The sequence below is a fragment of the Stegostoma tigrinum genome, chromosome 40 (assembly GCF_030684315.1).
Source record: "Stegostoma tigrinum isolate sSteTig4 chromosome 40, sSteTig4.hap1, whole genome shotgun sequence".
Classification (NCBI taxonomy): domain Eukaryota; kingdom Metazoa; phylum Chordata; class Chondrichthyes; order Orectolobiformes; family Stegostomatidae; genus Stegostoma; species Stegostoma tigrinum.
In genome coordinates, this window is record NC_081393.1 from 9,907,365 (window position 1) to 9,922,553 (window position 15,189).

The 15,189-nt window shown below is 38.9% G+C and overlaps 1 protein-coding gene across 5 annotated transcripts in view; it reads left to right on the plus strand.

Annotated features, from left to right (window-relative positions):
- LOC125448084 (transcription factor COE2) overlaps positions 1-9,817 on the plus strand; it is a 246,260-nt gene extending 236,443 nt beyond the window's left edge. For all 5 annotated transcript variants that reach the window (XM_048523092.2, XM_059641079.1, XM_048523091.2 and 2 more), the window contains one exon: positions 5,701-9,817. In XM_048523092.2, the coding sequence (XP_048379049.1) occupies positions 5,701-5,732 (32 nt within the window). In that variant the 3' untranslated portion in view covers positions 5,733-9,817. The remainder of the gene's footprint in view (positions 1-5,700) is intronic.
- Positions 9,818-15,189: the final 5,372 nt, after the last annotated feature.

Genomic DNA, 15,189 nt, shown 5'->3' on the forward strand with positions numbered 1-15,189 from the left:
AGAAGCCCACACTTAACCTGAAAGAAGGAAAGCTACTGGTTCCAGCTCACTGAGGCAACTATTGTTGGACACTAACCTCAGGGAAGTTGAAATTTGTGATCTATCATCTCCTGCCCTGTCTTCTTTCATCTCCTGTGTTTGCGTGGATGGATTGGCAAAGTAATTCTCTTACATTTCATCTGTTTTGTGCAGAAATATTCAAGTCTTGCTTTTAAAGGATTTAGATGTGAGTTTCATTCAAAAATTGGATTCCGGAAGCCAGCACCTGAAGAACACCCTTCAGCCTACCTCAGTAGAGAATGGAGTATATCAAACAACACTTCACAGACTCACATTAAAAGGGGCAAAGCAATCACTCCCATTCACCCATTTTCTGTGGCAAACTTTAACCTTCTTGCAATAAACATCATTCTCTTACCTTTCTGAGCTTGTTGCATCTTCACACTAACTTTTTAAGATTTATGCATTTGAACTTCCAGATCCCTTTGCATCACAGAATTTTGCAATCACTTAATGCTTTGATAAAATGCTTCCTTTTATATTATTCCTGCCAATACAGATATTTTCAAATTTTCCCACATTGCTCCTCATTTGACAAATTTTTGCTCAATCATGAAACTCATCGGTATCCTTTCATGGCATCATTTGTATTCTTCATGATTTACATTGTTATCTCTGTGTCAGCAGGAAACTGAGCAATCATACCTTCATTCTCTTCAACCAGGTCATTTGTATAAGCTGTAAAAAGGTTGAGGTCTGAGGAATGATCCCTGTGGCACACCACATAATAAAATATCTTGCCAACTGAAAATGACATATGTATCCTGACTCTGTTTCCTCTTAGATCGCCAAGTTTGTATCCATGCCAATATGTTCCAACATACAACATGAACTTTTATTTTCTGCAAGAAGCTTTGATGTGACACTTTCTCAAATTCCTTCTGGAAATCTAAGTTCAATCCATCCCCTTGTTCCCTTTTATTTACAGCACGTGTTATTTCAAACAAGCCAAATAGATTGGTTGAACAGGATTTGCCTTTCACAAAACCAAACTGAATCATGCCAGATTACCTTGAACTTTTCTAAGTGCCCTGTAATAATATCTTTAATAAGAGCTTCTAACATCTTCCCCACTGTTCAGCTTCTTTAACGTTTAACATTTGTTCAGCTAAGTGACCTGTTGTTCCTTGCTTCCTGCCTCTTTTCTTAAAAAATTGAGTCACATATACCTAATAAAAGGGAACAGTTTTCCCTGCAGTCCTGGTAAAACTCACAAATGACTTAGTATAGCATCTGTCATTTTTCCAAAATTCAGGATCCCAGTATCGTTTTCAAAAGTTACTGGGCATGGAATGATTTAACCCACTCTTGCTGGCCACTGCGGAACCAGTTTTCTCAAAGAGCTAGGAAATTGTAGAAACTTGCGCTGCAATATCATCACCTCCTCCTCACTATGCAATGCCAGCTTAACAAATTATTAAGCACCCAAATGCCAAAAACTTTGAACCTGGAGGGACAATGAGAGGTGTTTGAGTTTGATAGGAGCAATAGGCAGGAATAGAGGGCAAGTAAGAGAGAGGACATTTCAAGATTGAGGCACCCTCTTTACATCTTAAACATAAATTGAAATAATGTTTTTTTGGCCAAGGTACACACTACTTTGGGTGAACCTTCTCCAGGATAACCCTTCATGGCTTATCTGGAGTTCTACCCCACTGCACAAGAACATGATGGCCACTCCAGAAACCTGAGCTGGCCCTACTGCTTTCCAGAACCTACAGGCCAATGGAAAATTGCACCTGGCAACTTGCAATTGTCCATCGGAGGATCTTATGAGGCCGGTTACCCACCAGATACAAGTTGATGACTGTGCCACCATGCAACCCACCTGGACAACTGTGATATAACTGTACTTTAGCCAGTGTGCTATTTTGAGGCTCTTTTTGCCTCTGTTCCCAGTACCAGAAGAGGTGCAAAATTTAGTGAAGAGAATCTGTTCAGAAAGAATGAAGCAACAAGCTTTCAGTTGGGTAACCTCAGATTACAGCAAGGTGTCCCAGATGTGGCAGGAACACTGTGTGAGAGTTTTGCATGGCCAAGAACTTTCACAGGAGACTGGGCAGTCATAACACTTTCACTTTAGGGAACTTTTAGAGAAAGGGCCCCACCACCTCAATGTACCTACTACGGATATGTCACTATCCCTTAATTTATAGCTCACTGTCAGAGCTGTTGCCAGATGTGGGTTACAGGAGAAATTGGGGAGGTGAAGACAAGGGATCATGAGATGTTGTCACACACATGTTTGAAAGCACCCTTCAACTGTGTTTGCGATACTTATCAGGACCGTAAGCATGGGGTCACAGACTGAGTGGTGGGTGGGGGTAGTGTCATAGTTTCATCACAACATCTGTCATTCAGATTGTTTTACAGCCAGAACCTTACAACATTCAAACCATAAGAGAACTGCAAAGAATGAAATAACAAGAATTCTGACTGGAGACAGCCACTACTGTTGTGACCTCATGACCGTCATATTATTCATAAGCGTGTAGATCTCAATTCCATTGATGCTGTAAATGAGCTTGAATAAAAATGGTGTAAGTCCAGTCAAGAATATGACAATTTAATCTTCAGTCCTAGCTAAATTGCCGCTGGTAATGGCAGCAGAGGGTACTATAATTGACTTATTGCCTACAGGCTGAGAACAGCAAAATCAACAATATATCATTGTCTTGATTACTTCTTTATAGAAATATCTTTTCAGAAGTCTGAATTGGATTTTGTTTCACTGAAGCTGGGGAAATGAATTTCAAATCTGATGGATTTATCTTAATGGAGACACAAATGGCCAATGAATATTTTTGGATAAATTATGATTTCGCTAAAAGCAGAGCAAGGGACAAGGAAAGCCATGTTTGCTTGATGTATCCCCAAAGATCTTAGTCAGCAGTAACTTTTCAGCAAATCAGAATCATGTTATTTGTCCTGGCATGCTTTCAGCAAAGACGATTTCCCGGGGAGTTACTTTTATGGTGCAGTCTCCCTGGACAGCTTCATTACATGGGATGCATTTAAATATTTATTGTTTACTTGAATGTAAGACAATCTTTCAAGAACCAAAAATTTTGATTTTGTTTTGAAAGGGGGAAGTAACGTACAAAAATATGTCAGTTTACCTTTGGCACATATCTGCTACCAATGAGAAATCTTAAGTTGTTCACTTCTTCTTGCCTCCACTTCTCCCCCACATTTTCCACCCCATCTCTCTTAAAAATGAGGATTTGTGTGAATTCGCAGTCACAAATGAACATTTATATCACATTGTTAACATAGTATCTGATCTGAAGAGATTTCATAGGACTGTTAAACAAAATTTGACACTAACTCACCAAATAAGATATCAGGACAGATGAACAGAAACTTGGCCAAACAAGATTTTTTAAGATTGTTACAGAGGTAGTATGAACTGCTGATGCTGGAGAATCTGAGATAACACGGTGTGAAGCTGGATGAACACAGCAGGCCAAGCACCATCAGAGGAGCAGGAAAGTTTGATGCTTTGGGTCGAGACCCTTCTTCAGAAATGTTTTTTGAATTTTTTCAGAAGATTTTTTAAGGAATGTCTTTAAGGTTGAATGAGGTAGAGAGGTCCAAAGGTTTAGTGAGGAAATTCCAGAGCTGAGAGCCAATTTAACATGTGGCTGCCAATGATGGAGCAATTAAAATCAGGAAATATGCCAGAGGGCAGAATTGAAAGAATACAGATACCTTGAAGGACTGTAAACTGAAGAAGATTAATGAACTAAGGATTGGTGGTGCTTTGGAGGGATTTTAAAAGAAAAAAGAGAATTTTAGTATCCAAGCGTCAGCCAGTGAGCGCAATTATAATGGGTGACTTGGAAACAATGAAAATTAGGACAAAGGCTGCAGAGTCTATCAGCACTTTTTCTATTCATTAATAACAAGCCAAAACTAGAGTATTTGTAAATCATTCAAAAATGGCAGGTTTCACGTTTAAATACAAATCTCCGATCTTCTGTCCAAGAATACAGGTGCTCTCCAGCAGAAGTTATGGGATAACAATAAGGAGCTAAAACATTGGCTAATTGTTCCACCCTCCTGAATTTAGGAGAGAAAGATCATTTGTTCAGCTCAAAGGGCACACAGATTGGTAATTGAGACCAAGATTTGTCAAGTATGTGTGCCTCAGCATCATACTTGGTTCAACTGACCATTAGGGAAGCAAAGTCTTGTTTGAGAAAAAGAGGATTTGACATCCACCTTGAACCTGAATATTTAATCTCCCAAAAATAAAGCAATGAGGAAAATGAAAATGTTCATGCACCCAGAGGTGCAGAGAATAAATAAATGCCTCATGCGGTGAGAATACCATACACGCCACAAGAAAAGTTAGGCCAGACTAATTTACCATTCTTATAGGACACTAAGAGTGATTGACGTTGAACTCTTTAAACTGACAAAATAAACTATTTGAGTTGATATCTTCTTTGCAAATGTTGTTTAGTGCATGGCTGTGCCTTTTGACAATATGAAAAGAAAAAGGTGTCTGATGGATTCTTTTCTCTCACCGTTTCAAACTTTCTGACTTTGTGTGTAGATATAATTATTGTCAGTTTTCTTCATTTTCTTGTTTTCCTCTCCATCTTGTCCTTCTCTGCATTATTTGGGTTTATCATTCTCATAGGAGACATTTTAAAAAGCAGCATAACAGTGGTCATAGCCAGTTCACATTTGGATGAAATTTAATTCCTGAGAGAATATTGAGGATACTTAGGAAAACTTTAAATTCTCATCATAATTTGGTATATTTACAAAATTAATCATGCAGGTTGCAGCAAAGAATTCAAGTCCACAAGTAATAACCATTCAGGAAAGTCAGCAAAAACATTTCACTTTCCTGGTATAATGTTTGATAAAAAGCCACTGAAGTGTAAATAGAGTCAAGACAACTAAGATACATTTCCAAAAGGGGAAGATTGAAGCCAGTAAAATAAAGCACAGGGTTGAGCTAACAGGCAAGTTTATTGTACCTGTTGGCTTTCTGTTGCTGCTTGTGGAAGATAAAGGCTCTAGGTAGGTAGACAAGGATGAATGGGCCACTTTAACACGTCTTCCCTGCAACTGACAAAGGCGAATAAGCTACCAACAATGAATGGAAGGACAAGTTCAAATTAATGCATTCATTTAAAACTTTAAATAAAATAGTAGTTTCTTCAGATCATGTGGGTCAAAAAGCAGCACTAAATGTTGCACTGCACTGATACCCACATGGACCAAGTACAAAACTTTGGCAGCTCTGTGCACTGTCTGAGCAGATTGTATTTGGGAATGTGAAGCTCAGTCCAGCTCTCATGATTACAATAAATAGAACAAGTTGACAAAGCATGAGATGAGGACACCAGTGGACCTGCCCCTTATAAATATCTTGCCAACACTTGCTGACTTGCCTCACAGATGGCCCATTTGGCAAAGTTCTTCAGTGAGATTCAGGGCCATCCGGAGAGGAGGTAAGAAGAATAACCACAACCAAAAGTTTACTTTTGAAATATTGTTGAAGTTTATGAAAATTGATTTGCTCTGACCTGGCTATGTTATCTCAGTGTTCTATATTTATCTGGAATGGATGTATAAAGTATATGCGTGTATTTGTTTATATTTTTCCTCTGTCTTTTCTAGCCATGACTGGGCTCGTAGTTCCTCCGATGTGAGCCTATCTTCTTCAGTCACTATATCGCATTCCAGGGAGCAAAGTTCATCCACTACAAAAATACTATCACCAGAATCCACAGCTGTCAAAAATATTAGCAGGTGTTCCCTTAGAAGCCAGAAACAAAGCTGACTTTCTTCATTGAATGGACTGAGTGAATTCCCCATGGTGTTGTGGAAAACTCAGTTTCATCGGCATTCAAGGAATCGCCTCAAAAGTATGGAAGTGATGGACAAGGTGGTGGGTGGTGAGGGAGAAGAGAAAGAGATCTTTAAAAAATGCTATTTTCTATTTTGGATAACAGTTTAACGTGGCAGTTCTTTTCTGTTAAAAAGTACATCTTTGGATACAAGAACTGGCTGATTATCTAGATACTTAAATAAATCAGACAGAAGATCTTTTTCTAAAATTTGACTGAATAAAATGTTAATAAATCGCTGAGTGTGTGTGGTAAGATGAGAAGTTAATGGTTTAAGAAATATTACAGTAATTTGAAGAGACGGTATTCTTTATTGTTAGCTAATCTAGGCTGCAATTCAGAAATTTTAAACTTCCCATGTATTGAATAGTTATAAGCAGCTCTGAGAATGATAATGGAACTATGCAAATCACAGGCTTAGTCCCTTTTATGGAACGGCCAAGGTCAGGATTATACAACTGATTCTACAATTGGCTGAAGCATTGCTGGGTTAGGGAGAGGAAATGAGTCGACCAGTGCTCCAACTCCCGATACAAAGTTTCAGGCCAGAAAGTCCTTGCATATGTGTGTTTGTCACCCTGTGGTGCACAGCATGTCTGCGGTACATGAGTGTTGTGGAGCAATGTCTTTCATATTGTTTAGAAGTGTGCATGTGTGAGATCCATATGTATGTTCTGTGTACATGTGATGCACATGTTGAGTGTGTAATATTTTATGTCATCAAGGTTAAATTGCTCTCATCCCAGCAGGCCATAAGGCTTATAAGAGTAAAATAACTGATGGGTAGGTTTAACCTGAGGGTCACCATTCCTCAGGTGAGGTTGAGAAGGCAGGACCTTCATGGGAACCTCAGCCAGGAACTGATCCCGGACAGTTGGTGTCACTCTGCATCACAAACCTACCAACCAGTCAACTGAGTGAACTAACTCCTATGTAAAAGTGCTGTATGCTATTGTGTATGATTTGTGTGTTTTGTGTGCGTGATACATGTGTGAAGAGTTTAGGTAAAGACAAGCTAAGCCTTAGCTGTCATGTCTTTATTGAGCAGATTATTGACATTCACTGTCTATGTTTACACATTAATAGCTATTTTAATGAGGTATTGGAGTTTTCTGTATCACAATGACATTCTTTCGGAGATTCACATCTGAAATAGAAGCAGCAAAATGAGCTGTGCACATTCTTTTCACCAAAACATCTGATTTATTTAATACTTCCTTTTTCTCCAACATATTTATCCCTTTGTTGTTGTGTTCCTCTGGAAACAGTTCCACAATTCTAAATGTGTTACAGAGAGACTCTTAATCTATTTGTTACACATAAGATGATGGCACAATGAAGTAATGCTTACAACATTTTTCAAATGATTTCAGGTTCAGTGGTCTGAACAATGAGCTTGTTGGCCAGCATAAATACAAATTAAGTGCTGCAACAGGTATGAATCGACATTTTCAAACTCAGTACAACTCAAATGAATAGTCACAGATGGTGAAATACATGAAGCTGAAGTTTAATAATAAGTTGGATTTGAGCTGAGTGTCAGAGTGATGTTGGAGAGCGCCAACAACAACGGGTAAACAGCTGTAAGCATTTGCTGTTTTCATGGTTCAAGATCAAAAAGCATGAGATGTTTACAATACTCACCTTAAACAAATGCACATTTCCATTTTGAAGTAGGAACATTGAAATTAGGGACAGCAAACAATCAAATTCTAAGATTCAGGCATCCTTTTTGCCGAAAAGCAAATTAAGGTCCAATTAAGGAATGGCGAATAAGACCCCATTAACTAAAACGGTTTAAACAACAATTATTTGGTCTCAGATAAAAGTTACAGAGGTCATATTGTTCTGTGGCAAGGACAGCATTGCAAGTTTAAATTAGGCCAGAAAAATCTTGTCCATTTCTAATTAGTTCCTTCTGTGCTCATTTGCACTTTTCTTATGGAACGCAGGAAAGATGAAAGGACGAGACAATTTGACCAGTGAGCATCCTTCCAGACTATTCTTACACAGCTGATTGGTTGTTTCACAAGGAGATGTCTGAGAGCAGTGCAAGCTGACAATGTCAGAAAATTGACTCAACTTGCTTCCCTCTATGAAACACGGTCCTGAATTATCTCGATGAAGCAACCTATACTAGAAATATTCAATTGAAGTGCAAATATCAGGGAAGGTCAAAGCCTTGGAATTAGGCTGTAGAATAATTATTTGCTGAAAATTCTTTCTGCTGTTTCATGGAGGTAGTAATTCTTCAGTCCAATTTCTGGTGATTTGAAACTGTAGAATGAAAGGGAACTGTCTCTCAAATCAGAGGTCCACCATTCTCCATAAAATAGGCTGCCCAGCCTCAACCTGCTGCAGAGGTTAACCAAAATGAGTACTGTCACTTTAAACTGAGAGACTGAGCCTGTAACATATTGTATAAAGGTTAGTTGATATGAAAATAAGAGAAAAATTTTCTTGCACTTCAACCCTGATTTTATAATTTAAATCCATGGAGAAGTTTGATTTTTGGACTGATACATTCAATCATCTGTTTGGTTTAATCTCCTCCACAGAGTGGAGAGGGAAAAAAATATGCCAAGGCTGGAAATCCAAAATGATCAGAACATTGCTGAAAATGCACAGCAGCTCAGTCAGCTCTTGAAAGAAAGAAGGAAGATTTGTGAACTGCGTGGGATGCCCTGCTGCACATGGATATATGAAGGTTACATCTTGAAATATTAGCATATCCTCTGTTTTTACAGGCTATTATGGTCAGTAATCCTCTCAATTCCACATCCTCCCCCAACCCATTCCCTGTTTAAGATCATTTCATGCTCTGAATCAATTCGACACATTCTTCCTCCTTGCAATGTTAAAATAAAGACGAATGACAATATCTTTTCTTACTCGTGTCTTTACAGGACCTCAAATCAAATGTAACTCCTCACTTCTGTTAGTGTTCCTTTCCTTTTACTACTGGCCAAATTTAAAACCAGAGGCTTGGTATATCCTGCTCACTGATTCTTTGATGGTAGCCCCAATTACAGTTCTTGGTTTCTTTAAAAAGTATTCACGAAACTGGCTGTGCATTTCCAGCATTTATGTTTTCTTTAAATTTTGCATCTATTCCTGGGCAACACATCTTCAATACTAACAACTTTGATGTGTTTTGTATGTGGATTATAATTACTGACTTACACTTGTGTTTTTTTTGCTGGGGGTATGGGAAATCTGTAGCTAAATATTTATATATCTATTGTGTTGAAATTTTGTAATACAGTATGATGCAAAGGTGAAGTTTATTCCTTGAGAGTTTGTTTTGTAATAATTTTGTTGCACCTTTTGGCCTTTTTATTTGCATGTATGATCCATGTAATTTTGGAATATAAAACCCTTGTATCCTTTGATATTTTGTAAGGTGATTCAATATATTTTTGTCTGCTAGCTCATCTTCCAATTTAGAAATGCAGGAATCTGCTTTGCTCACTAAATTACACTTTAAGGCCTTAGGCTAATTCTTGGGCCATTATGAGTTCGGTGATCTCAGACATGAGGGCAGGAATCAGTAAGAACTCCTATTCAGGGTTGCAACCAACAACTCTAAATGATCATTGAACATGTTTTGGCTATTGTGCACAATCATTATGAATGCCCTTGATGAGCAAGTGGTCTCCTTACACTCATTATCTTACACCTCAGTATGGTTTACTTGGGTGAGGTATTGGAGAGGAGCCAGTGCCTATAAACACTGCAAGAAGAAATCAGTGACTCCAAAAAAGAAAGTAAGGGGGGAAGAACTTTAACAACAGCATAACAAAAAACTTAATTTTGAATTTCTTCAAAGAAAAAACTTCCAATTTTGATTTTTTTGTTATTATGATGCCTATCTTGTTGCCCAAGTAACCAACATCAGAAAAGCAAATTTTGTTCTTATGTTTGCAAAAATTTAAATGATCAGAAAAAAGTTTGAATAAAAAAATGTCACTTTATATGTTCATCAAGGTGAGGACATAATACTTACAAAACACTTTGCACCTCATTTACTCTCAAACAACAAATGAAGTACAGTTCTGGGTGCCACACTTTAGAAAGGATTTGAATGCATTAGAGAGAATGCATAACAGGTCAATTAAAAGTGTACAGTGATGAGAAATTAGGGTTATTAGGGAATTACAGTTGTGAGGACAGGCTGAAGCAGTTAGGACTGTTTTCCTCAAAAGAGAAAGCTGAGGGGAGATTTAGTCAAAGGTTTAAAAATCATGAGAGATCTGGACAGAATACATTGGGAGAAACAAGATCAAGATCTCACAAAAAGAATCAGGAACTGGATGGCACAGTTTTGAAGTGTTTTGCAAAAGAAGGAAATAGTAGGGTGATAATGAACCTTAACACACAATGAGTGGTTTTCGTCTGGAATGCACTACTTGGAATTGTGCAGGAGGCAGGTTCTACTAAGATATTCAAAAGGGCATTAATCTTTAAATGAAAATAATGTGCAGGTTACAAGGAAAAGGCAAGGTTTGATTCAAAGTTGAAATGTTCAGAGGGCCAGAATAGACACAATGGACCAAATGGCCTCCTCCTGGCAACTGAACAACTTAGTAATAATAGGACCTTTAAAACGAGAAAATGTTGCAAGACAATTCACGACTGCACCACTAAACAAAATTTGACATTGCATATAAAAGGAGAATTAAAGCAAATGTCTAAAAGTTTGGTAAAACAGTTATAATGAGCACCTTAAAAGTGAAAGATGAGAGGCGGAGTTCAGGGGATATTTCCAGGCCTTGGCAGCTAAATGCAATGCAGCCAGTGATTAGAATCAGAGATACTCCAAGACGACAAATGAAATACTGCAGACATTTACAAATAGTTTTGGGTTACAGAATACTCCAGGATAGGTGTTTGCAGAGGGAATTTGCTGTTCAAAGCAAAGGTATCTTTACACTGCTGTAATAATGTAACATATCCCCAGCACCTCAGAATAATGCGTGTTGCACAGCATCAGCTGAGTATAACTAATAGTTTTTTTGTGAAATTGGTGTAATTTCAATTCAGTTGGGACTGGACTGATCTTGCGCCAGGTTTGTGTCACATTTGAGAAAAAAGGGCCTTATATTCCATTGGCTTGATCTGAACATTAATTCCTAGCAGGGGGTAGAGGGCAAGTGCCAATGGTGTGGTAAATTGGCCCAGCAAAAAACTGGCAACAAATGCAGTGAAAATAGATGTATTCAAAGCTGCAACAATACCCCTTTAGTCATGGAAATATTCAGCCCAGTGCACAAAGTTTAGAACAAATTTCCAGGTATAGGACCAGCAAATAAGTTTATTTTTAAATTAAAAAGGATGGAAACAGTGTGAACACAGAACAATGCTCAAGGTGGTATGTGCAATCAGTGAAGGGAAGATGGCACAGTTTAATCATTCATGCGATTTGTCCACCAATCACTTGGCATCTAATTTCAACATGTCACTACAAATCTAATTTCCTGCACTCACACTCAAATTATGCTTGTGTGGTGGAGTAAGAATGAGGGGAATGGAAGGCACACTTGCTGCCAGGATCAGCAAAAATAAATGTTTTTTTCTCTTCACGTTAAGATTGCTGATTCCTAAATTGGGAATTACTTTGTGCCACATGCAGCCTGGATTAGCTTTGATTATTCCTGACTACTTTTGGCAGTGTGATTACATTTCACACAGCTTCTACTCCTTCACCCCATATCACCAACACCTGAATGCATTCATGAAGGATCTTCAAGAGCTTCTATGTCAGTCTTTATGGGGTCAAAAGTCAGACAACACCAAGAGATAGTCCAACAGGTTTATTTGAAATCACATGCTTTTGGAGTGTTGCCCCTTCACCTGACAAAGGGGAAACCCTCTGAAAGCTTTCAATTTCAAGTAAATCTGGTGGACTATAACCTGGTATCATCTGACTTCTGACTTTGTCCACCTCGTTGCTTATGAGCATATTTTTGTAAAGCATGAGTGAAGGAGGAAGAACAGCAAAGAGTGCTTGGAGAACAAGTGAGGGAGTATGTAAAGTTGTGCCTCTGATGATGTGCAACTTATACAGATAGTTCCTTTGCAGCTCTTAGTGACTAGAATGTACAAGAAAATTTGATCACCAAAGAGGTATTTGGAGAAAGCCACCAGTGACCGCATAAAAACTGGCTATGAATGAAAACATAAAAAGAAAAACAACATCCAGTCATGTCAGGGGACTACAAGGGTTCTCAGCAATGGCAATATAACCAAGAAGCAGCAAGAGTAGACAAGAGGTTGCTAACTTCTTCAAAGTTTAGGCTGAAATTGGTGACACGTGTTGTTTTGCAGGCTCCAACAATTAATTCCCTCAAGAGAAAATACTTCCACACCCTGAGACTGCAACATTGTGTGGTAGAACAGGCCAAGGATCCTGCACAAATAAGATGGAAGCTGTCATGAAACATTTGTTCTTCAAGTTTCAGCTACGGTGAGATTTTCGAAGTTGGACTTATCACTGTGTGGCAAAGGATAACATGGAACAATGTTCTCCTCTCAGAATGGTAAATGAGGAGGAATATGAGAAAAGACACATGTCTCACCCTAAGTGGTTACTGCATACCACCAGATTCTAATTTGCTGCTTGACAGCTTCGCAGGAACTCTGAAGTATCCTGAAACTCGCATGCCCCATTGCTGTCGCTTGCTTGATCTGCCGTACACAATCTAAAATAAAGTCTGGGTCTCCAGGGAAGTGACCTAATTGCCTTGGTGACATAAGCATGTAATGGATAGAAATACCAAAGCTTTGTGAGTGAATGCACCAAGGAACTATTATATCACACAGATCAATAAAACATTCTCATTGTTTTAGCAACATCTACATAGATCACCCAAACCTATCACCTTCTCCAACAGCTTCAAAGCAAGAACAATTCTTCAATCCAGGGCCATATAAGATTACAACACATCAGATCACTTGGTCTCTTCCAGAGCTTTGTCAATAATAACTGCATGGTCTAATACCTCAGAACCAAATAACTGCACCCTTTTCTGTGCCAGTAGGGTCCATAAATGCAAAATCTCAACATGAGTATGCTTGCTCCTATAACAGAAAAAAAAATCCACAATGAACAGTTATAGGCAAGAATGGGATTAATAAAAAACATTACAATAAGAGTTGACACAATGGAGTGAATGGTTTTCTGTACTCAACATGATGTGATGATCCCACTTGGTTGTGTCATTATGATTGCCCACAAGATAAATCGCAAAATATAATTCTTTTAAAATTGCTGGAAAAGTTTGAATGACCAGAGTCCTGATTTTATGATCAGTCAGGAATCAGAAGCAAAGACTGACCTAACATTGCTTTCTTGCTTCTGTCTCCAGCTTGCCATTAAGCATGGTTTTGCAACTACAGGGCTTTAAAAGGTCTGATGCCCAATGCGGTACAGCCAAACTGGAAATGGATTTGTGCCTATTCTGGACAAAAATGGATGGAAATCTCATCTCTGCTGCGTCTTTTCCAATCATCATGAAGTAATCTTAAATCAGTAGTACAAGACATTGAGATTGCTGAAAACTGTTGTTTGCAACTTGAAGTCTGAGGTCTGACTTTCCTAATTTCTCTCCTTGTGTTCCAAAATGCATATCTCTGCTGTCAAAGATGGCAATGCATTTGGAATTGTTATGAAATGATCAAATCATGGTAGATTCTGCCACAGAACCTTGTTGCAAATGTGCTGAGGGTTTCTGTTGTCTCCTGAATGCATCTCAGCTGTTCCATACAGTAGCAGAAGGTACACCAACACATTGCTGGAATTGAGAGCAGTTATCACTTACATTCCAAAAGTGAAGTTCCTCGCTCAGAAGTCCTATCTGATCACCCTTCACACGTAAGAGTCCATTCCTGATACTGTAACATTCTGATGAAAGTGAGGGATCTATCTCCAAAGGACCTTGTCACACTGCAGGCACCCATTCAAAGGTGCCCTGCATGAACAGGGAAGGAACCAAGGCTTTACACACAAACCATTAGTCACCTGTGAGGAATCCAGAAACTGGTAATACTTTACATTCATGTGAGGTTGCCTAGCTAATCCTATATTTGCCATAAACAAACATACATCCTAACTTTTGAATTTCTAAGCCATGCAGTTAGTTTTTAAGACCTCTCTGTGTTCATCTTCTGAATGTTTGCTGGATCTGACTGTCCCTTGCAATAATGGCTTTCTAGTCAAACCTTGTTGAAGCACAGCAGGACTGATGATTGTACATGGCATTCAGGACAGCATACACAGGCATATGGCAAGTTTTAACACCAACTAAACATTCACAGGGAAGGAGACCTTCCTAGTGATCAACCTCTTTGACCTGTCTGAACATCCTGAGAGCCACATTGTTACACTCGATGATACTCAATATTAAGGGAATCTGATGTTTGTCAATTGTGAAGCAGCTGACGGTGAGGTAATTTACAGGTCTGAAGCCCAAGCCCAAAAATGAGGTGAATAAATTCAAAAGCACAGCAATCTTAGCTGCTGCTGGCAGAGCTTGACTACGAGTGAAACAAAGTTCAAACTCTTTATGGACAAGAGCACAGTGTTTGTGACTGCATCTCTGTTGAATCGAAGTGTGCTTTGACACTGTCTGTCAAGCAAACTTCACTTATTCTCATATATTCGATGCTCTGGTTAGTCACTCTGACTATGTTCTTTCCCAAGGACCCTTCAACAACCTCAACACCCCACAACCCGAGCTACAAATCTACTCCAAAACCTTAAGGATCCTTCCTGGTTGTGCATGATTCCACTGTTATACCTTGATAGCTTCTACGTGCCAGTCTCATTTCAAATGCACCAATGCCCAGGCATTGACAGATCCTGAACTGCCAACAACCTCACAGTATTCTCTTCACCTTCTGTTTATGAGCTTCTGCAACTTTTCAGTATCTTCAGTGAGATCTTACAGCCAGTTCAAACAACAGAAATGAAATTTCAAAGACTTCCCTTGCCTACTAACTTGACTATGTTACTGTCATGCCTCCACCCACAGCTTGTCATTGCTAAGATCTCCCAATTACTGCCCTCTTTCTGGAAAACTGCAGCACCTAAAGTTGAGCCTCCACACATGGCCACTAATGGAATTGATGCTTTAATTGGCGGGATCTCCAGTTCCACCTGTCCCCTTTCCCTCACTGCAAAAATGGTGGACAGATGAAAAGTAAGGCAGGCTTTACACTTGTGCGTCTCAGAGACCATTTATTTTCCATTCTGAGTTTA